Raw genomic sequence first — 27,997 nt, forward strand, 5'->3', positions numbered from 1 at the left:
TAGTAGTAATAAGAATAACGCGTCCTCTGTTCCAAGGAATAGAAGGCAGAGGCCTTTTTAAAAAGGAGATTTGAACTCACCACCCTTCCTATGGGTTCTGCCCTGCCCTATTAACTTTGCTTACACCTTATTTTTTTCCCCTTTTGCGTGACTTAGTATATTGTGCAAACCTAAGTTTGGTTAATTTGTAATAAAATGTAATATGTGTATATCAAAAAAAAAAAAAGAGGTGTAAACCCAGAATAAGCCTTTTGTTAGATTGCAACTAAAGAGTGCCTATGCAGGTTAGGAAATTTAAAAAAAAGTTTGTTCTCTTTTAGTCTCTGGGCTAATTCCACATTTTAAAAAAGTAGCTAAACTACAGGAAATGATTGGGACAACAGCAAATATAGATATCCAGGATCAGTGGTTTTTAGGAACAAATTACTTCTTATTTCCACTGAAAAGTGCCATTTGTACTTTTCCTCATCCAGGAAGAGACCCCAAATTTTACTCAGTGGTTTAGGCATATCCTAACTCCATTGTTTACTTAGTGATACATGTTATCCATCTGTGTCATTTTTCCATCTTGTCATTCACAGCTGCAGGGTTTTCAATCTGCTTGCCAAGAGCTGAAGAATAGAAAAAAAATTGATATCCATCCTTTTATCTTTGCAAAGGTTCCTACGTTTTGCTAATAAGGAAAGTAGTTGCTTGTTTCTATCTCACTGCTTCACTACCAATGGACCAGCAACAAAATTGTGTTCATTTATACGCCTTTGTTGTTGGTGATTTTGTACTTTTCTCCAAAAAGTGTTAGATGATTAAGATCTCTTTATTGGTTTGTCAGGCCAACAACAGATTAATAATCCAGTTTCTCATCTGTAGAAACTATAATTATAGTCAGTTTGCTGCTAATTGGGAAATCTACTTCTTTGGGCAATGATAGATTTTCATGTGATGCTCACAGATAGAATTCACAGAGATTCTGATTGCATAAAGTCAGGAAAGGAAGCAATTCAGGTTTGCCACAAGCTGAAATGCTTATTTGATTACTTGGCCACGTAAACAGAACATAATGTGGGGGGAGGGATACTCTATGTTTGTGTGCTTTTGTGTGCGCATGCACGCATATGAACGCAAACGGTATGAATGGCAAAGCAATAGTACATCTGCTCCTTAGCACATTGCCAGTTTCAGCAATAATAAAATAGTTCCAGGCTTGGCAACCAGTTCTAACAGGGGACATTTTTAGAATTGAACAAAGGACAGGAAAACCAACAGCCTATTAACTCCTAAGAAGCCAGAGAAACATATTTTTTAAATCTCTTCTTCTAGTTGGTATAGTACTGTGCCACAGGACTTCTTCCTGTGTTCTTCCCTTAGGTGATAAGGAAGAGAGTGAAAATAGCTTGAGCAGAATGGAGTCTGTTATTTGGCCTTTGCAATCCTCTTCAGAAGATAATAATCTCTGAAGGGGAAGAGAACACCTGGCAAAATGCTGCAGTTACACACCACAATTATTCAACAAGACCCATTTGTACCTGGGATGGAACATGCTGCAAAAGCATGTCACAGAGCATCTGTTGTCTTTCATGTATTCTGAATAGGAAGCGGTTAAAAAGTTGTTTTTCTATAGGTGCCTTTCTGTGTGTAGGAGAAAGTTTCTGCAATTGTGAGAAGTCAGTCTTCAGGACAGGGAGCCCTACTGATGAACTGGTTAGAAGGGAGAATCCAGAGAACAGGAGTAAGGGTAGGGTGGGATGTGGGGTGGATAAAGCCTTGGCTGGACTGCTAGGTTTATATGTGGAAAGTAAGCCCATCAGTTGGTAGACCAATGAAAACAGATCATTTTCAATTCACTTTTCTTTTTCACTGCTTTGCATTTTTGGTTCTCAGGGTAAGTGTCAGGAAGAACTTATGTAGCTAAACAATGCCAGTTTGGCCTAGTGTTTAAGGCACCAGACTAGAAACCAGGAGACCATGAATCCTAGTCCTGCCTTATGCATGAAAAACAGCTGGCTGATTCTGGGTCAGTCATTCTCTCTCAGCCCCCTTTTGGTCACAGAGTTATTGTTGTGGAGCAAATAGGAGAAAGAAGGAATATTAGGTATGTTTGCTGCCCTGAGTTACTTATAAAGTGATAAAGGTAGGATTAAAAAAAATCTAATAAATAAAAGCAGTTTAATATTTTAGATGTCCTACATTCTCCCTTTCACTGTAGGTTGGTTGGTTGGTAGGTAGGTAGGTAGGTAGGAAGGAAGGAAGGAAGAAAGGTTCAATTAGATAAAAATAGATAAAACAGATCTTACTGTCTGTTCTCTGACAAATCTTGTGAAGCACAAGAACCAGATAACTAAGTTAAATTGCCATTTTTTTGGCATAAAAGTTTACACTGACACATTCCACTTTAAAAGATAAAACATAAAGAAGCTGTACAAAATCTGCCTGCAAATATTTTTCATATTCTAATTTATTTCTTTATCCAAACATTCTGAAATGCTTCCATCAGTCAGGATATGCAACATGTAGCTCCTTACCTCCTATTTTGTAGTCCCCAAGTTCTACTACATCACAATTATCCTGGCAAAATATGGAAACTAAACTATCAGGGACATCTATGGGAGGAGAGTAAAAACAAAATCTAGTTGTTGAATGAAATAATGATATCAAAGCCCCTATTTTTATGTATATGTGGTTCTGACTGTCACCTTAACAGCACAATGTCTACTATGTCTGGATGTACCCAAAGACAGTGGAGAGGAGCTCAAAGGATAAAATACTATATACTTTTTCTTTCTTCTGCTATGACCTCAGCACCACCTCAGCACCAAAGTGGCTCAGGTGTTTCAATCCCGTGCTGGGTTGGTAATTATACAGTATATTGCTCCAATTTGAAGAATTGATCAAAATCTAATGGTGTTTATCATTAGGAGACATAAAGTTATGAACAGCTTTATTTATTGAGGCCCTCTTCACAGGCTAATCCTGATAGAGTTCTGCAGGCAGCAGAAGATCCAGGTAATGGGGGAGGGGAGAGAGGGAAAATCACTCCATATTGAACTAGTCCTAGCTGTGTATAATAAATCACTATGACCTTCAAAAAAAAATGTCTAAATACATAGTATTTACATATATTTGTGTGCTTGGATGCACTTTTGAAAATCACATTTACCTTTAAAAATGATTGTTAGTTGCTTTCTGTATTATTATTGTTTCATGAATAGAGAGCAGGGGTATAAATTAAATATAAATGTATATAGGTACAAATGAAAAATAAAAAAAGATATGCAAACAATATAAAATACTGAAATGGAATTGTGAACTCTGAACTGTGTCCTCACATGATCCATATATCCTGGCTTTTAATCCTAGTAATAGTAATCACCTTGGAGATCTTGATGTACCTAAGTACTTGTGCCTGCAATATGAAACAAAGATGTGGTGATATAATAGCAATGATTGATATGCCTGTATAAATGGCACCTACTACGCAGGGAAAGACGTGCAATGCAAGCAAGTTTTAAGGGGGGTGGGGAAATCCAAGTGCTTTCTGAGTTTTGCTTTACTCAAATCATATTGATATTTTTAATCTAAACATTGCATAAATATCACTGTCAGACAGAGCTAGCAAAGTTTTTATGTTGATGGTTGCACATGAGCCATGAGGAAGAGGGCAGCTATGGGGGCTGGGAGTGGTGGTGGAGAAACTCCCTCAAGCCAGTTGATCCACTTCTTTGCACCTGCTTTTTGTTTTCTTCCATGGTTTTAATCTGGCTTTAGCCTGCAAAGAGACAGAGCAAAGTTTATGGTTTGATTATTGACACAACAGGAGAAGAGTTGAATAAATATGATGTCCTGCCATAAAGCCTTCTTCCTCTTTTGCAATTGCCATAGGCATTTTCTGAACTCAAAGAGGCAAAATGACGAGCCAGTCTCAGGGAATACAGCAGCTTCTCCACGCAGAAAAACGGGCCAAAGATAAGCTTGAAGAAGCCAAAAAAAGTAAGTTGCACACCATACTGGAATTCTGTTGAATCTCCAGAAAACTTTTGTCATATATATATATAACTGCAGATAAATCACAATGGCATCAACAAGGATAATACATTTAAATGTTATTCTAGTTTGATCCCCCCCCAAAATTGGGTTAATTTTTAAAATTGCCTCCAATGTCTTCTTCCAAACATTGTAATAATCTGGTGTCTAGTTTCAGAGCTGAATTAAAGTGAGTCAACAGTCATCCTTCTATTTCCTTATCGGGAATTATTCTACAACCTACATTCTTTTCTGGTTTTCTAATCAGAATTGTGTCTTCCACTTTTGGGTTTATAATAGAGAGGCTGAATAGAATAGAGTAGAATAGGATAGGATAGGATAGGATAGGATAGGATAGGATAGGATAGGATAGAATAGAATAGAATAGAATAGAATAGAATAGAATAGAATAGAATAGAATAGAATAGAATAGAATAGAATAGAATAGAATAGAATTCTTTATTGGCCAAGTGTGATTGGATACATAAGGAATTTGTCCTGGTGCGTATGCTCTCAGTGTACATAAAAGAAAAGATGGATTCATGAACTAACGTATATGGCATTTGTGTGTGTGTGTGTGTGTGTGTGTGTGTGTGTGTGAATGGAATAAGTTTTTCCCAACTATGCCATTATAATGTTCTATGCTTTAATATTGGCTGAATCTCAGAACTAAAGGAGCTTTGTCTATTGATTTCCTATCAGCCTCAGCCAAAAAGGCCAATGGTTAGTAACACTAGTTCTTGAAGGTCTTCTATGTAAGGTAGACTTGTTTGAATTTCCAACATTACTTATCACTTTTTAACCCACCTACTTATATTTTGTTAGTCTAATTATACTTTTGTTGAAAGTTACACAGAACATAAAACCACATGCATTTTTATTCTGCAGCAGCTTCTATAAATTATTATTCATCTTTACACAAGATTTCATGCCTTGTTTTCTTATATTTCTTTTTCCTTATTATGTTGGGTCCCGTCGGCAGCTCTGCATTTCCTACCAGGACTTTTTAAATATTTCTGTCAATTAAATTGATTTCATTTCCATGAAATTGGATTTTGCTATTACTTCTTTCAGAGTCTTTCATTCATTTCCTTAAGCTTCTGCAAAGAGATATTTTGAGGAATTCCATCTTTATGAAACCCTGATAATCTGCCCTGCCTTTATTTTATGTTCTAATGGGCTGTTGGGGATATAATTACCTTTAATGCAGACAGTTTCACATAGTGGGGAAGGTGATGGCCTAGCAATCCGAACACTGAGTTCTAGTCTTTCCTTTGCATGAAAGCCAGTTGAATGATTTTGGGCCTGTTTCTCTTTCTCAGCTCAACCCACCTCAGATTTTTTGTCTGGAAAATTAGGTAGCAGAAGTATTATGTACACCATCCTGAGTTGTATAAAATAAAGATGGAATATAAATGTAGTATAATCTTTTGGATTATACATTTCTCTGAATTTGCTGGGGTGAGGAGGAATTTCAAAGAAAAATCTATAAACAGTGGACTCTGCAATATGGATTTTGAATTAAAGGATACTTTCTCAAGCTATGTTTCATGACAAAGTATTCAAAAGTCGGGTTTGCAAGTCTCAGTTCTGTAGAAGTTTTGTACTGCAATGGTGACACCGTGTGTCTTGTGGAGATGCATGGAGGATGTGATTTCCCCCCGCCCCCTCAGGAATTAACTTTAGAGTGCTTTCTCCAACAGAAGCCTTTCCTATCTACTACAGGCCCAGAAAGGGTCCCAGGAAAAACGTAACATGATATGACAGATTTGCTTTATTCTTTGAATTTGGGAGATTGGTGCAGCAATGTAAGCTACTGACAAATCAAATAAATAAAAATAATAATAAATTTCAATTCACAGAATCATAGGGCTGAAGGGATCTTGGAGATCTTCTAGTTCAATCCCTGCCCAAGGCAGAAGTTCTTATATTATTTATTAAGAATCCTTTTAGAAATCATCGATTAATACAAAATCTGGCCAAAATGAGCTTTTCATTCATACCTAATTACCATCATAGCTGATGCTGATCTTCTGTTGATTTTATCCAGGTGTTATTGGTCCATTACTATATGACTGCATAACGTGTGAATTTGCAGGTGCTACTGAAATCCCGATTCTGACCATCCTCGCAGTTGACCATGCTGGTGAGGACTGTCAGGAGTTATAGTTCAGCAATATCTAGAGGACCATCCATGTCTTTGGAGAGAAAAGGTGCTTTCCAAAAACAAACAAAATGAATGAGAATAAAGGCTCAGAGGTGACACCCATAGTACTAACCTTAATTACAAACATTTGAGAAGTCTCTGGGAGTTCAAGCAACCAAAAGCAAGCATCAGTTCTCTCATGAATAGCTTCCATTAAAGTTCAGTGAAGATATCTTCCTACAAAGCCTTTACATGGCTTACACGGGCACATAAACAGCGTTTATGAACAGCATACAAAATAAGAAAGCTCAAAACCAGGAGAAACTAATCACCATCAATCTTAATTATGGTCAAAGACCAGCATCACAAGGATGGGGTACAAGGAATTTAAAAGCATTAAAATACAAAAATTAAATTAAAATGTTTTAAAAATCTAAAAAAATATATTTAAACCTCTAAAAAGATAAGCGAACATTAAAATGGCAATCTAAACCTAATACAAACAATGCAATGAATCCAATACAACACATGATATATTTACAATCTAGGTGCACATTAAAACAAAAGGGAACACATTCTTAAGAGCTCTGAGAAAAGAGAAACAATGTTTCCTGACATTTTTTTTTTAGGGAACAAGATAGCAGTTTTAAACTCTACTCCAAGCTGCCATGATATTTTTCCCCATTCTTTTTTCCAGAAAAGAGTAGCTGAACTGGCTTTAGATTAGCAACTGGCAAGCCTGTGCCAATTGTTTTGTCAATTAAATTGGTTTCTTTTCCATGGAATGAAGCACTTAGACTTATATGCTGCTTCATAGTGCTTTACAGCCAGCCCTCTCTAAGCGGTTTAATGGAGTCTGCCTATTGCCCCCAACAATCTGGGTTTTACTGTTTTTGGAAGGATAGAAGGCCAAGTCAACCTTCAACTGGTCAGGATCTAACTCCTTCTAAGTTCTATAGTTCTTTTATCTCCTACATTCTTTCATTCATTTCTTTAAGCTTCTATGAAGGTGCATTTAAAGAATGTCATTATGTTATAGGGCTTCCTGCTTGAGCAGTGGTGTTGGACAAAAAGGCCTCCCTTCCAACTCTATTATTCTGTTGCCTTTGTGAAACTCTGAAAAGCCGAGCTATCTTTATAGGTTGATGGGAATATAATTATCTTTAAGACAGACAATTTGGTGTAGTGGTTAACGCACCAGACTAGAAACTGGGAGACCATGAATTCTAGGCCCAACTTAGGCATGAAACCAGCCAGGTCACTTTGGGCGAGTCACTCTCTGTCTTGCCAAGAAAACTGCAGGGACCTATCCAGGCAACCGCCAGGAGTCAAAACTGACTCATAGGCACATGCATGCAAACCTGTGCCATAAACCAAAGCTACTTTTTCTGCAGTTCAGGAAATACCAGTTCCAGGCCACTCTGTGCCAGTTTGAAGAGGTACACCCTGCTTGCTCTTCCACCAGCAAGGTTTAGTTGCAATGGGAAACAGGTTTGACTTTCCTGAATTGGAAAACTGAAAACGTGCCTCTCACATTCATAAGAATAGGGCTGTTTCTTGTTGGTGCTGAAGAAGTAAAAGGAAATATCCTGCAGCTCAAAAGGCTTCCAAAGTATATGTAGAAAAAATAAAATAAAATAAAATACATTCATCAAGAATCATAAGATACAATACTTAGTGATAGTCATAGGTTCCTAATAAGCAGTCAGATCATATTAGAGAACAAATAAGTAATATAAATTGTAAAGATACAAGCAGTTATAGTCATACATTGGAAGAGATAGGGAATAGGAAGGATAATAATAATATTAATAATAATATTAATAATAATAATAATAATAATAATAATAATAATAATAATAATAATAATAATAATAGATGTCACCTGCAATCTGGACTTGAAAATATATATTAACAAGCTAGTTTGATTCTGCAGGGTTAAAGTGAGAGAGAAGAAGCCATTTTATGAGACGAATGTCTGGTAACAAAGATTATAATTGCTACAGTATTTTAGTAAATAATTTCAGTAGTCACTGATAACATATTTTTAATAGTTTTAAAATGTCCTGTCTAACTTAGAAGCAATTTTATTGCATATAAAATTCTTAATTATATGAGAATTATTTGAAGTATCATAGTCTAATAAAAATCGTAAATAAATAAATTTGGGGCATTATGCATAAAACATATATTACTTAGGAATCATATGTAATGTTTATAGAGTGTCATTCTTACTATATATCCTGTAGTAATGAAACCAGCTTTCATCCCAGTTTTCAGAATATCAGATCGGGAACAGCTAATCTAAGGAATTAGGAGAAAAATAAAAGGCCCTGAAATATCTCATCAGAAACATTTGATGTATCCCTACTTGAAACTCATATGATTCTTCAGTGCCTATTGTAATCTATGTCAATATAGCTAGATATCTTCTTGGCAGGATATACAGCTTCCTCGATTTTCAAAAATAGCAGGTGAGGATGATCACAATTTCAATTTGATCCGCTTTCTTTTTAATTAATATTACATATAGCTGGGAAGCTTTGGTTTGCCTCAGTGAAGATAAGAAGTATGCAAGTGTTTTGTTATCTTGCCCAGAATCTTGATTCATTCTTAAAAGTTAGAGAGTGATGCAGCGGTGGGATTCAAATAATTTAACAACCAGTTCTCTGCCCTAATGATTTCTTCCAACAACCAATTCACCAAATTGCTCAGATAGTTAACAACTGGTTCTCCTGAAGTGGTGTGAACTGGCTGAATCCCACCCCTGGAGTGATGTAGCTACATACAACAGCTTAAAGGCATGCTTCACTCAAATCTCCATCAGAGATTTGTACTCCTCAGCAGAGTTGTACTCATCAGTTATGTGTTTAATAACTTTTTCTATCACATTAAACAGATAACTTGGTAGCAACTACCGGGGGTTTCTAGAGGCCACATGACAAATGGGCAGCTGTAGAGAATGGATGGATGGATGAATATTTCAGGATCCACAGATAACCCTGAGACTCAAAACATAAACTTTTGCATGCTTAAGAGTAAGATCCACATAGAATTCTTTTTATCTGGTACAGTAGATGTCCCAGCTGTAATTTCTATTCATGGATTAAAAAACGGCATTCCCCTTTTCAATAAATTTTTATATCCATGGCTGAAAGTCCAAAAATGTTCATATTGGACATGATATTGAGATTAATAGATAGACTGATTTTACATAACAGGTTTGGATTCACTCTACAATTTTGTGCTGGCAAAGCTGAAATTTATCATCAGTTAAGCAACATTAGATAAACTGAAATAAGGTCTGGAAATTTTTTTCAGTTCATTTCATGTTTTGCCACTTCTTAAATCTAATAATTCAGAATTTACTGCCAAATTGACCAGTTCTATCCAAAGTTGTCTTAAAACACAGATCCAGGATTTCTGACCTCAATTGTGCCATGCCCAATTTCCAGTGTGTAACATAAGTCAATCCAATATGGCATGGTGACCTAAAGAAAATATATGAAGGTGAATAATTGTTTCCAAGCTGAGATATAATCATGCATCTGTTTATTTATTTAAACATTGCAGAATGGCTAAGATTTGAGTCTAATTATTAGCAAAGAACATCCAGATATATCATGGAGTTCACAGAAAATAGTGTCTCTGTCAAATTCTCATGGATAAGAAGCAGAAAGTAACACAGCTACTTTCCTCCAGGGCACAAAGGCTTTCCAGAATTAGAGACAGGAACCTTTAGGGTCAAATCAGGATAAATAGTCTAAAATGGGGGATGTGTGTGAAATCTGGGGATGTGTGTGAAAACTTTCTCTAGTAGGTGAACAGAAAAAAAGAGGGCAATGGGGCATCTCCGAACACCAAAAAAATAAGAAAAAACTAGGTAAGTATTCAGGGAATGAAATTTTGTGATTGAAAAAAAATCATTTCTTCTGGGAGCAGTAATGTTCTTTTTATTTTTTTAATAAAGGTCTATTGTGCTATTGTAGCTCTGCTGAAAAAAAGGAGGTATACAAATCAAGAGAGTGGAACAGGATAGTAAGAAGATAATATGTATGTATGTATGTATGTATGTATGTATGTATGTATGTATGTATGTATGTATGTATGAATTCTGACACTTTAATCTTGTTCATGTAAACTGAAAGGCACACTTTTTGCTGAAACAGAATGATGGGAGTACAGTAGGGATACTATCTAATGGGAAGGCATGGTACCCTGAAATATAGACTAAATATTGTATCTCCAAAGTATGTCAACCTAGACAATATTTTATTAAGCCAAACTACTTAATAAAATGAGTACAAGCAGAACATCTTAAATGGTAAGGACAGACATGTCTTTAGAAAAAAACATATTTATACAAAGTAAAGTCAATTTTATGTATAATAAAATATATATTGTATTAAAAATTATATAAAGCATTAAAATGCAGACACAACAACCAGCTTCAAACTAAAAATCCCCCCTTTCTTACCATTTTTTTTGCTAATAATTTTGCTATTACCATCATTATTGAAAATGTTTGTATACTAGAAGAGCACCAGACAGTGTAGATAAATTGCATCTCAGGTACATGTTTTTTGCCTTGTGTTTAAAAAAAATCTTCATTTGGCTTCATGTAAAATGTCAACAATATATCATATAATTTTTCCTCTGAAATGTATAGCAATACACTATGTTGCTTTTCCAATAATGCTTTGACATTTGTTAAATTTGCACAGGTTCTTTTTGAAACCATACCCAATTAGACTGACCCAGACTCTAGAGTAGCTGTCCCCAATCTTTCCACTCTGCAGACCGGGGGTGATGGTGGGGAAAAGGCGATAAGTTTTGCACGTCATTTGCATGGCCCAGTTCCCAAGGGGCCGCGGCCAGTGGTGAGATTCAAATAATTTAACAACTGGTTCTATGCCCTAATGATTTCTTCCAATAACCAGTTCACCAACTGCTCAGAAAATTAATAACCGGTTCTCCCAAAGTGGTGCAAACTGGCTGAAACCCACCACTGGCCCTGGCCTGGGGGGGTCCCTGGTCTAGAGAGATGCAAAAACACTGGGCTCTGGACCAGGTGGTTTATTTTGTATCTTCTTCTAACAGATTTGGAAACTTATTAATTTGTAAATCACAAAAGCAATGTGTAAAACTTACCTATATACTCACAAATATATATTGGATATTTCCTATCATGTCTACACTCTGTTCCTATTACTGTTCTTCTCTACCAGGCATGTCCAATCATTTGGCTTGCCTGAACAATACTGGGTGAAAAGGAATTGTCTAGGGCCATATATCAAACATATATTGAATGTATATAAAATGCATGTAATAATGTTAGAAGTTTACAATCTTTTGGGGTCCATTACTAGCTATCCATGGACTCATGTGGCCCACAGGCCAAGGGTTGGACATGCCTGTTCTATACTATTGCACTTAAAATTACCTCTAGATTGTACTCTCCACTCTACAACATATAGAAGTTCTCTGTTTATATATACTATTGATGCTTTCTTCTTACAGAGCCCCCTTTTCCCCTTTGGTGTCTCTGGAATGTCTTCATTTCCCCCTCTATTGTCCCTTTTAATGACCAGCATTGCAGACCTCTTACAACAGTCCAAGTTACATTTTTTTCATGCTGGGTCTTCAGGCTTTTTTGTTCCTCTGAGGCATCTACACTCTGAGAGAAAAAACACCCTTTATCTTTTCTACTCCTGGATTTCTCCAGTCATTGGTGGAGGCAAAGCCCCCAAAACAATGTATCTCCCTCTAACCTGTGTCAAGTTTACTGTTAAGGAAGGAGTATAGGTACCTGTAGCTTTCTCAAACAGCCTGTCTTCCACATAAACCAAGCAAGCCTATTCTGTAAACCTAGTTTTCTCTGTTATTGTATAGGGAGACTACTCCAATGTATGGTATGTAGATCTATCCATGACTCAACTTCCCAGGTATGGTTTTGTACTAGTTAGCAGACTTATGTTTAGTATAAATCTTGCACACACCCAATCCTTCAAAATTAACATAAGGTCATATCAGATATGAGGCAGTTAACCAACTATCTTATAAACAGTTTATAAAGAGATGTGGATTTCTTATAAAGAAATGAGATGGCCAGACCAGTCTCACTAACAGCATGCCAATCCACAAGTTGGTGTTTCATCTCTCCTGGTGAAGCTATAGTTTCTCTGACAGAAGAGTTGTTCCTGCTCTTCTAGCCAAGCAGTGGTAGTTTCTCACATCATGCTGAAATTGCTTGTATAATTATGATGGGTTGACTATATTAATGGCCTGGGTTCATAGAATACGTTACAGAAAGGGTGTCAAACTCAATTTCATTGAGGGCTGCATCAGGGTTGTATTTGACCAGGGAGGGCAAAGTGGGTGTGGCCAGTTCAACATCACTTATGTCAGGGGTGCCTGTGGTGGCCCAAGCGCTCTGGCAGTGAAAACAGACTCCCAAACTTCGTTTCTGGCTCTGATGGCCTCCTACAACTCTCCACCATCAAAAACAGAGCCCGGGGGAGGGGCTGTATGCGGCCTTCACGAGCTTCATTTCTGGCTGCGACAGCCTCCTGCAACCCTCTGCCAGAAAAAATGGAGCTCAGGAGGGCAATACACGGCCGTCGCGAGCTCCATTTTCGGCTGCGATGGCTTCCTGCAACCTATGCGGCCCTTCCAAGCTCCAATTTTGCTGGCAGAGGCACTGTAGACCAATTATTCACTGTTTCCAGGGTGGCCCCACAGGCCAGATCTAAGCACTCCATGGGCCATGGGCCTTGAGTTTGACATCCCTGCTTCACAATATGCTAAACCAGAAAACACCATTATAAATCTATGCTGATTTCCTACCATGCAACACATTTGGCTGGTCAAACCAAACAAAAAATATTAGGGTTTTATGCAAAGCATGAATTCAGACAGCTATTATTTATATCCCTGGAGGTGGAGTATGCATGAGATTACATAAATAAACAGTGGGTATCTGAAAACATTACACAGGCACTCTGAGTGTTTGCTTGCTAAGGCCCAAATTGAGCCAGGTATTGCATTAAGCCCATAGTTCACCTCCTCCAATAATCAGATAGCATCTAGAATAATATGAATGTACCATATTGCCACTATAATTTCTAATACCAATATTAAAATTGAGTAATCTTGCTCTCTACAGAAGCCCTTAATTTAGGATGAAAGGTTGCCTGCTAATCAATATAGGCTCTCACGTGTTCTTCTTTCTGTGTTCTTCTGTGATCCCAATGTCCTGGATTGACTGATAATCCCAAACTATAAGGTTGTCTTCTAATTTGGGTTTTACAGCATTTCCTCTCTGCCTCCACACAATATTACCTGTTTTTAAATATCCATTGCTTCTACAATCAGCATGAAGAGAGTGGGGGCCACTGCCAATAGCTTTTCCAATATTCAAGTATTCTTACAGTGGAGTCACGAGACTTTTCTCCGGGTTTTTTTTGAAGTGCTTTCAGCATAATTCCTCCAAAGAAAGATAAATTAAACCATAGTTTTGATTACATATATTGTTAAGTGTGGTTAACATAAAAACACCGTCTCTTCAGAGGAAAGGAGTAGAAGAAAAGGCATGTGAGCTGCAAGGTTTGTAGCCATATTATTAGACCATAACAGGACATTTGATGTTAGTAAATACCTCCTTTGATATACATTTGGCTTCTGTGTGGTTTTGTTTCCAAGGTTCTTTTTATTTCTTTTCAGAGAAGCTGTAATTCTACAAAAAATTTTTTCACATAATGCTTATTTCCAAGAATGTTTCTAGACCCTACATCAACCCAGAGGCATTCGCAGAAAATAATGAGTTATTAGAGCCTATTGCTTTGCTTATTAATGTGCCCACTGATACAGAAAAAAACCCCATGATAAACTAGGACAGTTGGATATCATTCCACAATGGCAAGATCCCCTTCATCAGTTTGCTTCCTGGCAAACTGCCATTCTTTGACAGGACATACTTCCTATGGCAGCCATTTTATGAATAAGGGCGGCCATTTTATGAGAAAGCCCACAAATTGTTTTAAAAATTCTAAATTTGCCCACCAAAAGTCACATAAGTATTATTTTTTTAAGACAAAGAGAACAAACTTTTAGAGTGCTGAAGAATGTATTTAAAGGAAGCTATAGATTTCACTATTCCACAATGTTTCAGTATTATACTGCAATTTCTTGAAAAGTAAGCTATGCTGATTTCTTATTCTGTTTATCTTCCATTTCAATGCTTCTGTTAACTGCAATAGGAAGCCAAGCAACATTTTCAGCGTGCCAAAAAACCAAGTCTTTGTCTCCAACTGTTTTGATTCTTCTTTTTGCAGTACTGTGGTATGACAGCTCTTCCTCCGCTTTTCTATAAACTTGTTTTTGATGGCATTACTTCTGACTGACATGACACCAGACACAGCACTGTATTGCCTTTTTATGGAGACAGGATCCCCTCAGCAGAGGAACATCTAATCTAAATTTTGGCAGAAGAGATAAACGTGAATACAGGACACAGAATGCATCTAACTGCGGATACTGGCTAATTCCCTCATTACAGCACTGATACTTGGAATAACTTGCCTCATATGCTTTGTCACAAAATAGCTGTGTCTGATCAATTCCTATATCCACAACTGGATGTTGCCTGGAATGCAAAATCATGCTTGCATTATCACCTCCTCCATAGCATGAAACTATTAAAGCTGTGTAGTCTGGGCTATTTGCAAAGCAAGTTGAAAACTTGAAACTATTGAGTGTCATTCCTAGTGGCAGGTCTTTGCTGTTATAAATATAAAGTACATAGAATACTGCCAATCTCTCTAAAATTCTGCGCATTCTAGATTCTTAAAGGGTGAGAATTCTGCAATTTTTCAGAAGCTGTGTTTTTCTTCAGAATGTGATTATTGGAGGAAAGGTGCTTTTTATAAATTTTACATACATTTGTAGACAAAGCTCAAGAATTGGAGGATATTATAACTTAAGTAGGGGACAATGAATACTTTCAGAATGGTTCTCATCACCCTTTTTGTCTTATCTAAATTAGACAGAAGTGGAATCTCTGTATAACAACATTAATTCTTCTCCTTCTGGCTTATCTTCTAGATTAGAACCTGCCCAGGCACAGTTACTCCTTTAGTTGCTTCAATACTTTCCTAAATTAATGTACTTTCTCTTCTGTGTACTGAAGCTCCATATCTAAGAGAACATCATATAGAGCTAAAAACCTCATAGAATTCACTTTAACACTTCAGCTTTAGGTAGAATGATTAATCCACATAAATTAATGAATACCTAAATACCTGGACTAAACTGGAATTTGCAAGACCAAAATATTAAGCATTATTTTAATACTTAAAAATCAGCAAGATATCATTATTGTCATATTACCCTTATTATGAAATGAGTCACTAGACTTTGACATTACCTATTCCTTCATGTCTACAACGTGTTAGTGCTCGAAATGTGCTTTAATATTCCCCCCCACCTTTCCATCCAGCAAACAATAGCAAAAGGGAGGCGGAAATTCAATAAATGTAAATATTGCAATTTAGGGATCTGAGATGTAACATTATATTGGTTTGGATTTATGCCAGAGTTTAACAAAATTCAATTGTTGCAAACTGAAGGGTTCCTGTCAGCAAATCAGTAAGGCAAATCTTGGAGAATGATGCCTTTTCTTGACAACAGCATTTACAATCTGTTCTCTGACTATTGCAAAAAACAAAAAGAAATATTAGATTAAAAGTTCAGGTCATATAAGAAGTTGTCCACATTTCAACAAGTGATGCTTTGTGACACGCACGCCCCTAACTACCTCAATTCCAACTACTGCTGGCCTTAAATGCAAGCTACTCAATGCAAGAAGCCTTGCGAATAAAATACCTGAATTTTTCCTCTTACTAAATATGGCTAAATTCGACATTATATTTGTCTGTGAAACATGGCTCAACGCATCTCTCCCTGACTCCATTACCACAGTAAGAGACTATCACGTTTACCGATCAGATCGTGAAATTTGTAGAGGAGGTGGTGTTGCTATCTTCTATAAAAAGTCCTTACATCTAAAAGATATTCAAGTTACCCAGGAACTTGCTCTTCCTGAGACCATCATCTGTGAACTATACTTAAATATCACATTTCGATTCTTACTATGTTACAGAGCACCTGATTATGAGATCGAACATGTAAACAAGCTAAATACACTACTAACATGGGCAGCATCCTGCCCATACCCTTTTACTTTCTTGGTGATTTCAATCTACCTCATATTGACTGGACCCTAAATGAATGTACAACTGAAACCATACACGCAACCTTCTGCAATGCTGTTACAAATCTGGGACTGGAACAACTAGTAACCAACAACACTAGACTAAACCACGGATTCGATCTCATCTTCTGCAATAGTTTGAATTTAATTTACGGAATACAAACTAAAGAACCCTTTTCCAGCAGTGACCACAATATGATTGACTTTTGTCTCAACATACGCCCACACAAAAATCATCACAATGATGTAATCCCCAATTATAACTTCAAAAAAGGCAACTATGATCTTATAGACAACAATCTCTCATCCCTTGATTGGCAATCTCTATTCACTGGATGCAATACTGTTGAGGACCATTACAACATATTCTTACTTGAACTCAAAAGAGTCATCAAACTATATGTACCAACAACAACTCCCAAAACAAAACAAAAAAACAGATTACCCATAACAATAAGGAAACTTCAATCCAAAAAGAGATCACTCTGGCGAAAAAACAAATCTGGTCACGTTGCCAATTTCAAAAGCCGATACAAAAATTTATGCCACCAGATAAAGACTGAATGCACCAATTATCACATTAAACAAGAGGAAAACCTTCTATGCACCAATTCCACCCGCGCTTTTTACAATTTTGTAAACAACAAACTAAAAGACTCAAGGTCCATCCCACCCCTGATAGGACCTAATGGTAAAGACTGCAACGACAACACCATTAAAGCCAACCTCTTTAACACGTTCTTCGGCTCAGTATTTGTAAACAGCAGTGGATCATGCCTAGTATTTCCTAGCCGAACCACAGATAACTACAATGATCTAATACATATCGATTTTACAGAAGACAATGTTGAAAAAGCACTACGCAATCTAAAACCATCTCTATCTATTGGACCGGATGGAATATGTGCCTACTTCTTTAAAAAGCTATCCACTGCCTTAGCCAAACCTCTAAGCATAATCTTTGAAAAATCTTTCAGGACCAGCTCCTTGCCTAACCTATGGTCACAAGCCACGGTCATCCCCATCTTCAAAAAGGGAGACCCCAGCCTAGTTGAAAATTACAGACCAATCTCCTTATGCTGCGTCATCTGTAAAGTCATGGAATCAATTATTAACCAATCCATTATCCTGCACTTAGAGACAAACAACCTACTCTCCAATAAACAATTTGGTTTCAGAAAAAAACTATCCTGTAATCTGCAATTCTTACACTGCAAAAACATCCATAACTCTACACAACTCGATCAGGGCAAAGCAATAGACGCAATCTACATAGACTTCTGTAAAGCTTTTGATTCATTTATACACGACAAACTACTCCTAAAACTAAAATCTTACGATATCTCTGGACAACTGCATAACTGGATAGAAGCATTCCTGTCAAACAGACAACAAATGGTCAAAATTGGGAGTGTTCTATCAAATTCTGTACCTGTCAATAGTGGTGTCCCCCAAGGCAGTGTTCTAGGACCAACTCTCTTCATATTCTACATAAATGACCTCTGTGATCATATTAAGAGCAACTGCGTTCTTTTCACTGATGATGTAAAGCTGTTCAATACCACAGACAATACTGCTACCCTTCAAAAAGATCTTGACTATGTATCAGAATGGTCAAACAAATGGCAACTTGACTATGTATCAGAATGGTCAAACAAATGGCAACTTCAAATCTCAACAAATAAATGCTCTGTCCTACATATTGGCAAAAAAAAATCAGAAAATAAAATACAAGCTGAATAGTCAAGATCTTTTTGATAATCCAAGCTCTGTAAAGGATCTTGGAATACTCATCTCTAATGATCTAAGTGCTAGAGTCCACTGTAACTACATAGCCAAAAAGGCATTAAGAGTTGTTAACCTAATCCTACGTAGCTTTTTCTCTGGTAATATCACACTACTAACTAGAGCATACAAAACATTTGCTAGACCAATATTCGAATACAGCTCATCACTCTGGAACCCACATTATGTATTTGATATTAGCACAGTTGAGAAAGTCCAGAAATATTTCACAAGAAGAGTTCTCCACTCCTCCTCGTTGTAGAATACCTTATGCCACCAGACTTGAAATTCTAGAACTAGAAAACCTTGAATTACGCCGTCTTCGGTCTGATCTAAGTATGGTATATAAAATCATACATTGCAATGTCTTACCTGTCAATGAGTACTTCAGCTTCAACCATAACAACACAAGAGCACACAATAGATACAAACTCAAGGTTAACCTCACCAAACTTGATTGCAGGAAATACGACTTCAGCAACAGAGTGGTCAATGTCTGGAATACTCTACCTGACTCTGTAGTTTCTTCCCCAAACCCCAAAAACTTTAACCTTAGACTGTCTACTATTGACCTCACCCCTTTCCTAAGAGGTCTGTAGGGGGCATGCATAAGTGCACCAACGTGCCTACCATCCCTGTCCTATTGTTTCTTTTATTTTTCTTATATGTACCCATTTCATGTATTCATAACTATGTATATACTTATTATCTTGTAAGCAATTGACAAATCAAATAAATCAAATAAAAATAAATAAAATAAAATAAAACAGTGCCAATGTTTTTCAGCAAGGAAATCTGGAAGCATTAGATTGTTTATGTGAGAGTAAGTAAACACTATATTTCTGATCCTAAAGTCAATACATAATAATAATAACAGAACATATAACAAAATGAATGTAAACGCTCTCTCCATAGCTAGCACACAGAGAACAGAGAAAGAGGACAATTAAGGCAATTGTGGTCTTAGGTTTATCCATAACCTTCAAAAAGTAGTTTTGTGAAAATATATACATTCCTTTAGAAGTCCATGATTTGCATAAAATATTCAAATAAGTAAGATTCCTTTTGATTGGATTGAAACAATAGAGCGAGACATGTACTCAAAATGCAAGATTCATACATGCTTACTAATTTCATGGCTGTACATAGCAGATGGATATGTGCATTCTGGTATGGAGATATGTGCATATCTGATGAGATGTTTGGACAGTGTTCTGTCCTCACTTGTAAAACATTGTATGATATGCATATGAGCAGAGGTGGTATTCAGCAGCTTCTGACCAGTTCTGACCAGTTCTGGAGAACCGGTAGTGGAAATTTTGAGTAGTTCAGAGAACCTGCAAACACCACCTCTGACTGACCCCACCCCCATCTATTCTGTGCCTCCCGAGTCCAGCTGCTCTTCTTTTGTTGCCCTGCACAGGAGAATGGAGCTTGAAAGCAGGTTAGTGGGATGGGGAGAGAATAGGATTTTGCAGTATCCTCCCCCTGGAGTGGGTTAGGAATGGAGATTTTGCAGTATCCTTCCTCTGCCATGCCCACCAAGCCACACCCACAGAACTGGTAGTAAAAAAAAATGTATCCCATCACTGCATATGAGTATTTATGTGGATTTACTTTTCTATTTTTAATATATCCCTTAACTTTTTTTTAAACAAATTTTATTCAGTTTTTCACATTAAAAACAAAAATCTCTTTTTAGTGGACAACATATTTCCGGGTCATCACCTTTACATACAAATATGACAGCAATTATACATTCATATATGCATACTTAATTCTATTATTACCTTTTCCATTCCAAATTTTCAGTAAGGAAAATTAATTAAACACATTAATTTTAGCCTCTTTCATTAATCTCAATCGAAACATCTTTTTGTTTCATTTCAATTATTTCAAATATAATCCTTTAATATTTATTTTAAAAATAAAGATAAACAATATGTGTTTGCATAATAATAATAATAATAATAAGTTACCAATGTCTCTCCTTGCTTTTAATAGTCTATGTTAACTTATTAATTTACTTGGTTCTTTAGTCTGTCATATTCCCTTTCCATTACACATTCTTTTTATAAATTCTAGATTAATACAAATTTTAACACAAAAAAAAAAAAAAAAACCAAATACCTTTTACTGCTTTGAGTGTGACACCTCAATGATTAAAATATACCTTTATTCCCTCATCTTGATTCCCAATAAACAATTATTTTTAAGAAGTTACAATAATAATCATTACATCTTTTCATTTAGATTCCGCAGCATATTTTTCCCCCTTGATTTTTAATAAGAGTTATCAGTATCTATATTACCCTATTTTCTAAATATTTTTAATTGCAGAAATATTCTTATTACCCCTTGTCACCCTGCAGAATCCCCTTTTTAATTCATCATCCATTATCTCTGAAAAAACCATTTCTTTTCAACATTTTACTATTTCCGTATTTCTTTATTTCATGCACCTGTTTCTTACTGCTTCTCCTCCCCCTCTTTTCCCCATATCTTTTCTCATTCCAGTTTATATCCCTCTCTTTCTTAATATCTTCCTTTCCCCTTTTTCTGCTGGGTCTTTCTGCCTTTCCCAACTTCATAGGTATTCCCTTTGATTGCCTTCTTAAATCTCAACTTTTTAACCTTCCTTCTTTTCCCACTTCTTTGTAGTGTTCTTTGTGTTAATTGTCTATTTAAAATGTCTTCTCCTTGAGTCGACTCCTCCTCCTATGAAGCTCTTTCTTCTTGTTCTTCAGTCGGATGATAATTCTTGTATAGCATGTATAGACGGATGATAATTCTTGTATAGACAGATGATAATTCTTGTATAGCATAAGGTATCTAAGCAGCGTATTGCTCAAGACAATAAAATGATTTGTCCAATTCGGACATATCATGTTATATGAATCTAGCTCTATGATTTGTATATCGTGGTTTATAGTTTAGTGTAGTGTGTGAACTCAGTAGGTCAATTATATTTGGGGATTTGAAGGACCATCTTTTTCCGGTCACATCTACTTGTCCCACTAGAGCAGAGGTATCAAGTTGGTGGCCCAAGGGCCAGATGCGTCACATGCAGGCCACGCCCACCCAAGCTCTGCGAATGGGAAAAACTTCATGATATGTCACATGATGGCAATGTGGCACTGCGAGTTTGACACCTATGCACTAAAGCAAGGAATCAGGGAATGCTATGAGTCCCCTCCCCTAAGGAGGACTGTCTAGCCAGTGGGATCAAGAAGAAGGGTGATGGCTCTCTCCCTATGGAATATCATCCTCATGAATTAGCCCCCACTTTGACACTCTTTCTCAGGATCTCAAGACCCTGAAGACCTAATTTTAGCAACAGGCCAGGGGACCTCAGAATGGAATTAAGTGGCTCATTTGGTTGTTGACGGAGGGTGGAAAGTTGTTGCTTTTTTATTATTTTTATGTTGGGCTTTTATTTTAGTAAACAGCCCAAGAGTGAGTTGGATAGCCATATAATTTTTTTTAAATAACTGAATGTGACAAGGAAATTGGGTCATTCTATATAAGATGATAGTGACACAGATATGAGCCCTTGAGATCATTCTGATTCAAAGCTTCCAAAGATTCTAAGAAATCAGGGGGATCTATTTTTTAAAAGATTAAACAGTGATCAACAAAACAAAGACCTCTTCCTCCCCAGAATAAAAAAAAGAGTAATGCCTTTCTCCAAATCTCTCCAGTAGAAGCCAAAATAATTTATGGCATAATTCCTGACTATATTGAGTTGAGACTCTTTACAGATTTATGTATAATTTTAAAAGCTAAGTTATAAGGTTATACACCGTATCTTGGCAGGACAAATTTGGCAGCGAGATTTCTTCTACTGTAAGGAGAAAGCAGTTGAAATGCAAGAAAGTTAACTTTGGGGTTCTTGTCTGGGTTGTGCTGAAGGAAAGAGGATAATGAACAAAGTGTTCTTGAACTAAAGAATTTTAATTTTATCTGACCTCCTGCATTAAATAAATGACAGGTACAAAATAATCCAGTTAAAATGGCATGTCTCGTTTTTTCAGGAAAAGGAAAGAGACTGAAGCAAGCCAAGGAAGAAGCCATAGCAGAGATAGACCACTATAGGCTCCAGAGAGAAAAAGATTTCAGATGGAAGCATTCCAAAGTAAGTAAGACTATCAAGGAAAGGTGCTAAGAATATCAAGGGAAAATTAAATCATTGAAATCTCTCTAGCTTGAAGTCCTCCAGATTTTTCTGACTAGTACATGGGCTAGGCTAGCTAGGGCTGATGGCAGATGAAAATCAAGTATCTGAAATCACAATCTAGGAAAAGCAGGAATGATACACACTAAGAATTGCTTTACATTTTGTGTAATCTGTCAGGCCCAAAGAACCAAGAACAATATACTGAATTACTTCAGAATATTGTTGTTCACCTATAGACAGAAATCTTGCCAAACTAAAGCGCTTATCAACATAACTACAAAATATTCCCTGAGAACTGCTAGGGGGAGTCTGCCTTCACTCTCTTTCTGTTATACCAAAGATTCAATGCTTCTTTGTCTCTTTCTCCCTGGGAAAAAGCCCCTCTGTCCTGCAGCTCTGTCCTACATTTCATCCCAATTCAGATTCCTGAATCCTACTGTGATTATGTTTCCACACCTGTAAATTACATGTATTGGCTATTTATACAGACAATGTGTGAAATGAACACATTCCTTTATTGAGAAAGTAACAAGCTTAAGCATTAGGCCTGATATGCTCATTTTATGTAAATAATACCAAATATAGATGATTATTATTATTATGCCTTTTATTCATTAAACATGAAACTCAGTCAACTGAACATTTAAAAATGTATTACAAATACCAGTGACTGGTGCTGATGGTTGAAACGGATTGCTGCCAGCATCCTAGGTATCAACCAAGTATCTTCTTAAAATATACAACGTTCCGAGTAGCGCAGTTTTTTGCAGTTCCACTGGTGTTATTGCAGGAAGCTGCAATTTCTTGATGTGTTTCGTAAAATTCTTGGACACGGTATCAAGTTTCAATGGCCAGGTCACAATATTTTGTGATCTTTTTCCAGTTCTTTTTCTTGGACTCTGGCATCTCCTTGTACAGCTATTATTATGATTATGATTATTATTATTATTATTATTATTATTATTATTATTATTATTATTATTATTATTATTATTATTATTATTATTATTATTATTATTATTGCTGTTGTTGTTGTTGTTATTATTTCCAAAAACATTCCTTAAATCCCAGGAAAGGGGATAATATTAAGATATTATCTTAATAATATCAAGCCTGGCTCCTTGCTTGATTCAAGGAGGGCATAAGAAGGAGGAAAGGTTAAATACTAGGAGATTTGCAAGATTCTGTTACTATAATCTATCTCAATAACACCTATCTCAAAACTTCTTGTGGAGGCTATTTCCTGATCTGGCCCATCTTACAGAGAGAAGCTGACTATTCTAACCAGCCACCTCAACTGACTGAAACAATGAGCTTTTGAAATTAGGTTGCCTATTTCCCAAAGATCAATGTGATCCCTGGCTGAGGATTAACTTCATAAGAACCCACTGTTTTTATGCATTAAAGAAATCAATGAGTAGAAAATTTAATTTTATATCTATTATCATTCATATTAATCATTCTTGAAGGTCTCCTCTGAAAAAATAAAGAATGATGAAAGGGTTTGCCCACATATTTGGCAGCAATTCCCAAGTATTATACTCAGAATTCTGTAAGGTTAAAATATTTAAATTTGTGTGAAAAGGAAGCACAAAACTAAAAGAAAGGAGTCACAGTTTGGAATGTATGCATCTGTTTATAACATCACCTTGCTAAATTGTTCAATTGATATAGAAATATCATTTAATTAAATGGTAGGTCAATGTTGTTTCCACCACAATCTGTCAAATATTTAGTTAATTAAAAAATAATAATCACAAAACCCCAACCCTGTGCATACTGTTCAGGGAATTCATACTTAGCAGGATACAATTACATATTTTTTCCATCTGTGCACCATGTTATCTATACCAATAGGTAACAATGTAAATTGTATTGATTACAATATAATAATCCACACAATAAGTATATTCACTCAATAAACTGATCGCCTTTACTTTTCCTCAATTCCCACAATAAAATACCAGAAAAAAAATAAATCAAGTTCTTTTTTACAGCCCAGATTAACCATGTGATGCCTTGGGAGAGACTTCCCTTACATTGTGTATAGTTTTTTTTAAAAAAAATATGCATATACGTTGATTGATTTATGTCCCACCTCTCTTTCATGAGGTCAAAGTGGCATACTTGGTACTTCCTCTTATTATTATTTTCTTGCAATAACAACTTTGTGAGGTAAATGGAACTGAGTGTCTATGGCTGGAGATAAATCTGAACCTGAGTAACTCTGGACCTACCCAGGATCTAAACTACTATACCACACTGCCCCTCAGAGATCTAAAACTAGACCTAAATGCTCTAGTAATCAAGGCAGAGAAGTTGAGACCTAATACATCTTCCTCCTTCTATTTTCCTCACAACAACAACACCTCCCCTGTGAGGTAGGTTGGGATGACAGAAAGTGACTTGTCCAAAGTTACCAATCAACTTTCATGCCTGTGGCCTCACAGTCTAAAAATTTCCAACACCTTAACCACTACATCAAACTACAACAACTCTCTCTCAGCTTCCTCTGGGCTTCAAACTAGATAAAAACAATGGAGAGCTGGCTGAACAGTGCCAGACTTCATGAAATGTAACCAAACTCAAATCTTGCTTAAGCATGAAGATTGGTACCTGCCTTAGTAGATTCATCATTTCTTATGATCCCATTAACATTTATACTAGTATTACTTAGGAAGATTAGAATTAGTATTATTTAGTTACAGTGGTAATGACTGCACTGTTGGTATGCCTGAAAGTACCAAGTTAGGGGCAAATTGTCATGGAAAAGATCTACCTGCATTGTAATTAAGATTCAACAATGATCTGATGGCACATCATCAATTATGGATTTGCTTTACATAGTAGGTATGGAAATGAAACATGTACATTTCTTTATTGCTTATATACTTGAAAAGGATTGGTAACTTGCATTCATAAAAATAATCACAAATAATCCTACGCGTTCATGTTTCCAAATCTAGAATAAGATTAAAGCAGAGTTTTTATTATTTCATTGTCTAGCATGGAAGAACAACTGAATCAAAATTATATTGGAACAGCATTTTAATAGACTCAAACTTGCCAAATTACATTACAAGGACAATATGTTTTCAAAACAAGAGGGTTTTTTATATATAAAAATAAGTGTTTTAGAACAGCATAATTAATTGTGTAATTATAATAAACCCTTCTGTGTAGAACACATGTCAAAATTTGGGAACATCATCATCAAGCACACACACACAAACAAAGGCTCTGGTTCAGACACCTGTCCATATTTGATCTGCACCTCTAATTTATATAATTATTTAATGAAACATCATTACAACAGGATTGATTATTTTTGCCAATTCATCTTCATGAAATCTAATAGTAATCCACCAATACCTCCCATTATTTATTTTTCAAGCTATAATGTGAAACTATATATCACTAAAAGGTGCCTGATGATTTAATTCAGTCTACATTTTGATGTAGTGAAGTTAATTATTTACACTAATATGCAGATTAGGATGGATATATTTTCCTTTTCACCATTTTTCAAATTTTATAATTTGATCTTTTCTGTAAAAAAAGACAGACAAAACATATCTTTTTGAGTTAAAGTACATATAAAAATGTGCCAGAATTTAAAGCTTAAGTTATTCCAATGAGTGGGGAATAGGCGTATTTTACTAACTGATGCTGATGAAGTAATGAAATCATAAAATGTTGCTTAGTTAAAGAAAGCACTATATATGAGTAAATGTAATTATAAGGTATGGAAAGTGCAAGGTATAATCATGTCAATCAATGTTCAATTAACCATTGATGACTAAAACTGGTATGCCTTCTAGATGGAATAGGACACTGGAACATTAGGTACATGGCTTGGGTGTTTACCGAACTCAGGGTTGAAACATGGGATCCTTGGTCACCGCTGAGCTTGGTTGTTTAGCTTGGTTGTTTTGTTGAAGATGTTTCATTACCCAACTAGATAACATAAGTCCTAGAAGAATGTAGGGTTTGTTGGTTCTCTTTTTATACACTAATGCTGTGGCCCTTTTGGGTGCCGGGGATTGATTCCGTGGAGAGCGTTTTTTTCCGTGGACTGGAAGAGTGTGGTTTCACATGATGCCTGCATCCTCAACATGTACAGAAGGGCCTTCACTCAATTGCATGGCACAGTTCCTGGTGGGCTGTGGACCAGTGGCAATCCATGGCCTGAGGGTTGGGGACCCCTGTATTAGTAGCTTTCCCTGTCAGTGTTGGTGAGAGTGTTCTTGGTGGTTCCTTGATTAGTAATTCCCTGAAACCAATTTAGCTTGTGATACTAAATTGGTAATTTAACCATTGGTAATTTAGCACAAGGTAGCACAAGGTGCATGAGCTTTGTAGACAGTCTTAGAACAACTTCACTATCTTCTATTGTTTTGCTTCTTTTCTGGACAGAAAACGATTGCCTTTGGCAGCTTCAGAGAGATAGATACACACATACACAACTCAAGCCTCTCTATCCCATAATCCTAGACCCCCACAAGAGGCAAGGTGGCAAGAGAGAGAACTACCTAAGAAAGGACTTTTTGAATAACAGCATCCTGCTGTTAAAAGAATATACAAATCACAAACAGAGATTTGAGCATGAGTTGTTTTGAAACTTGCATAAATGTTTCTGCTTACTTTACATATTATACCTTGTTTTGTCTTTGCAGATAATGGGCTCTCATGATAATCTATCAACAAAAATAGATGAAGAAACTGCAGCAAAAATCCAAAGTCTCACTAATAATTATCACAAGAACAGAGAGAATGTGTTTGGTAATCTATTAGGCAAAGTGTACGACATCAATCCTGATATCCATCCAAATTATACATATACAATTTAAATCCCCTATGGAAATGTTTTAAAAGAAGCAGTACTCACAGAATGAGATAGCCTAATGAAGATGGCAGATTGGGAACTATCACTATATATATTAACTTGTTACCAATTATATTTTTATCACCAGCAAGAACCGAACAAGAATCCATTTGGATTTTCTGTTTCCAACAGCTAAATTGTTATACATAATTTTACTACAGTTTTTTTTATTATTATTACTTTCTGCATTCCAGCTGGATATATAATATAATCTCAAAGCTGAAGCATATTCTTGAGCATAATATTTGTAATTTGGCCAGCTTTTATAGGCAACTCTCTGGCAACGTAAATTTTTACCCTCACTTTTTTTTTACCCTCACTTTCCCCCCCCACCCTCATTTTTGTAGCAAAGATTGTATCACTTAAATATGGGCAAAAGCAGAAAAAAGAATGGCTTGACACTAGCAGCTTTTAAGTGGGTGTCTTTTTTTCTTCTGATGTTCTCTACTGCTTGGAAAGTATTTTGTCATATGGCTTGTTGTAGGAAATCTGTTTGTCTCAATATGTGGAGTTTTAAAATAACTAAGTATACAATAAATAGTATATATTATTAGACTTAACATTAACCGTGTGTCTCTAGGGCGGTATATATGGGGAAACTACTTATAGGATGTCTTTACATATCAGATATACAGTAATTGCCCCAAGTTATGCTGGAATTAGAAGTTCTGTCTGTGAGTTGGTATTTGGCCAAAATAATCCTCTCTGTCATTCACA

The 27,997-nt window shown here is 36.2% G+C and overlaps 1 protein-coding gene and 2 long non-coding RNA genes across 5 annotated transcripts; 1 reads left to right on the plus strand and 2 right to left on the minus strand.

Annotated features, from left to right (window-relative positions):
- Nucleotides 1-1,885: 1,885 nt before the first annotated feature.
- Nucleotides 1,886-8,610, minus strand: LOC148131283 (uncharacterized). 2 transcript variants are annotated; one of them, XR_015748670.1, is made up of 4 exons: nt 8,399-8,610; nt 6,021-6,233; nt 3,324-3,763; nt 1,886-2,597 (listed from the first exon to the last, which is right to left on the minus strand). It is a non-coding gene; the product is annotated as an uncharacterized LOC148131283 (long non-coding RNA). The 2 variants fall into 2 exon arrangements; XR_015748669.1 differs by lacking the exons at nt 6,021-6,233; nt 8,399-8,610 and adding an exon at nt 6,297-7,785.
- ATP6V1G3 (ATPase H+ transporting V1 subunit G3) lies at nt 3,873-27,840 on the plus strand. Of its 2 annotated transcripts, XM_087960781.1 has the most exons (4): nt 9,111-9,201; nt 9,984-10,046; nt 22,253-22,353; nt 27,072-27,840. In XM_087960781.1, exons 1-4 carry the CDS (start codon nt 9,126-9,128, stop codon nt 27,243-27,245), a joined length of 414 nt encoding a protein of 137 aa, XP_087816907.1. In that variant the 5' UTR covers nt 9,111-9,125; the 3' UTR covers nt 27,246-27,840. The 2 variants fall into 2 exon arrangements, with proteins under 2 accessions (XP_026527522.1, XP_087816907.1); XM_026671737.2 differs by lacking the exons at nt 9,111-9,201; nt 9,984-10,046 and adding an exon at nt 3,873-3,984.
- Nucleotides 14,507-15,625, minus strand: LOC148131284 (uncharacterized). Its single transcript, XR_015748671.1, has 2 exons — nt 15,588-15,625; nt 14,507-14,636 (listed from the first exon to the last, which is right to left on the minus strand). It is a non-coding gene; the product is annotated as an uncharacterized LOC148131284 (long non-coding RNA).
- Nucleotides 27,841-27,997: the final 157 nt, after the last annotated feature.

The sequence above is a fragment of the Notechis scutatus genome, chromosome 3 (genome assembly GCF_049901735.1).
Source record: "Notechis scutatus isolate UNSWTSFEM ecotype Mainland chromosome 3, rNotScu1.2, whole genome shotgun sequence".
NCBI classification, from domain to species: Eukaryota; Metazoa; Chordata; class Lepidosauria; order Squamata; family Elapidae; genus Notechis; species Notechis scutatus.

Coding starts and splice junctions, on each gene's coding strand:
- ATP6V1G3 (XM_087960781.1), top strand. CDS start 9,126: ATGGATGGATGGATGAATATTTCAGGATCCACAGATAACCCTGAGACT. Junction 10,047..22,252: donor AAAAAATAAGAAAAAACTAG/GTAAGTATTCAG, acceptor TCGTTTTTTCAG/GAAAAGGAAAGAGACTGAAG. Junction 22,354..27,071: donor TCAGATGGAAGCATTCCAAA/GTAAGTAAGACT, acceptor TTGTCTTTGCAG/ATAATGGGCTCTCATGATAA.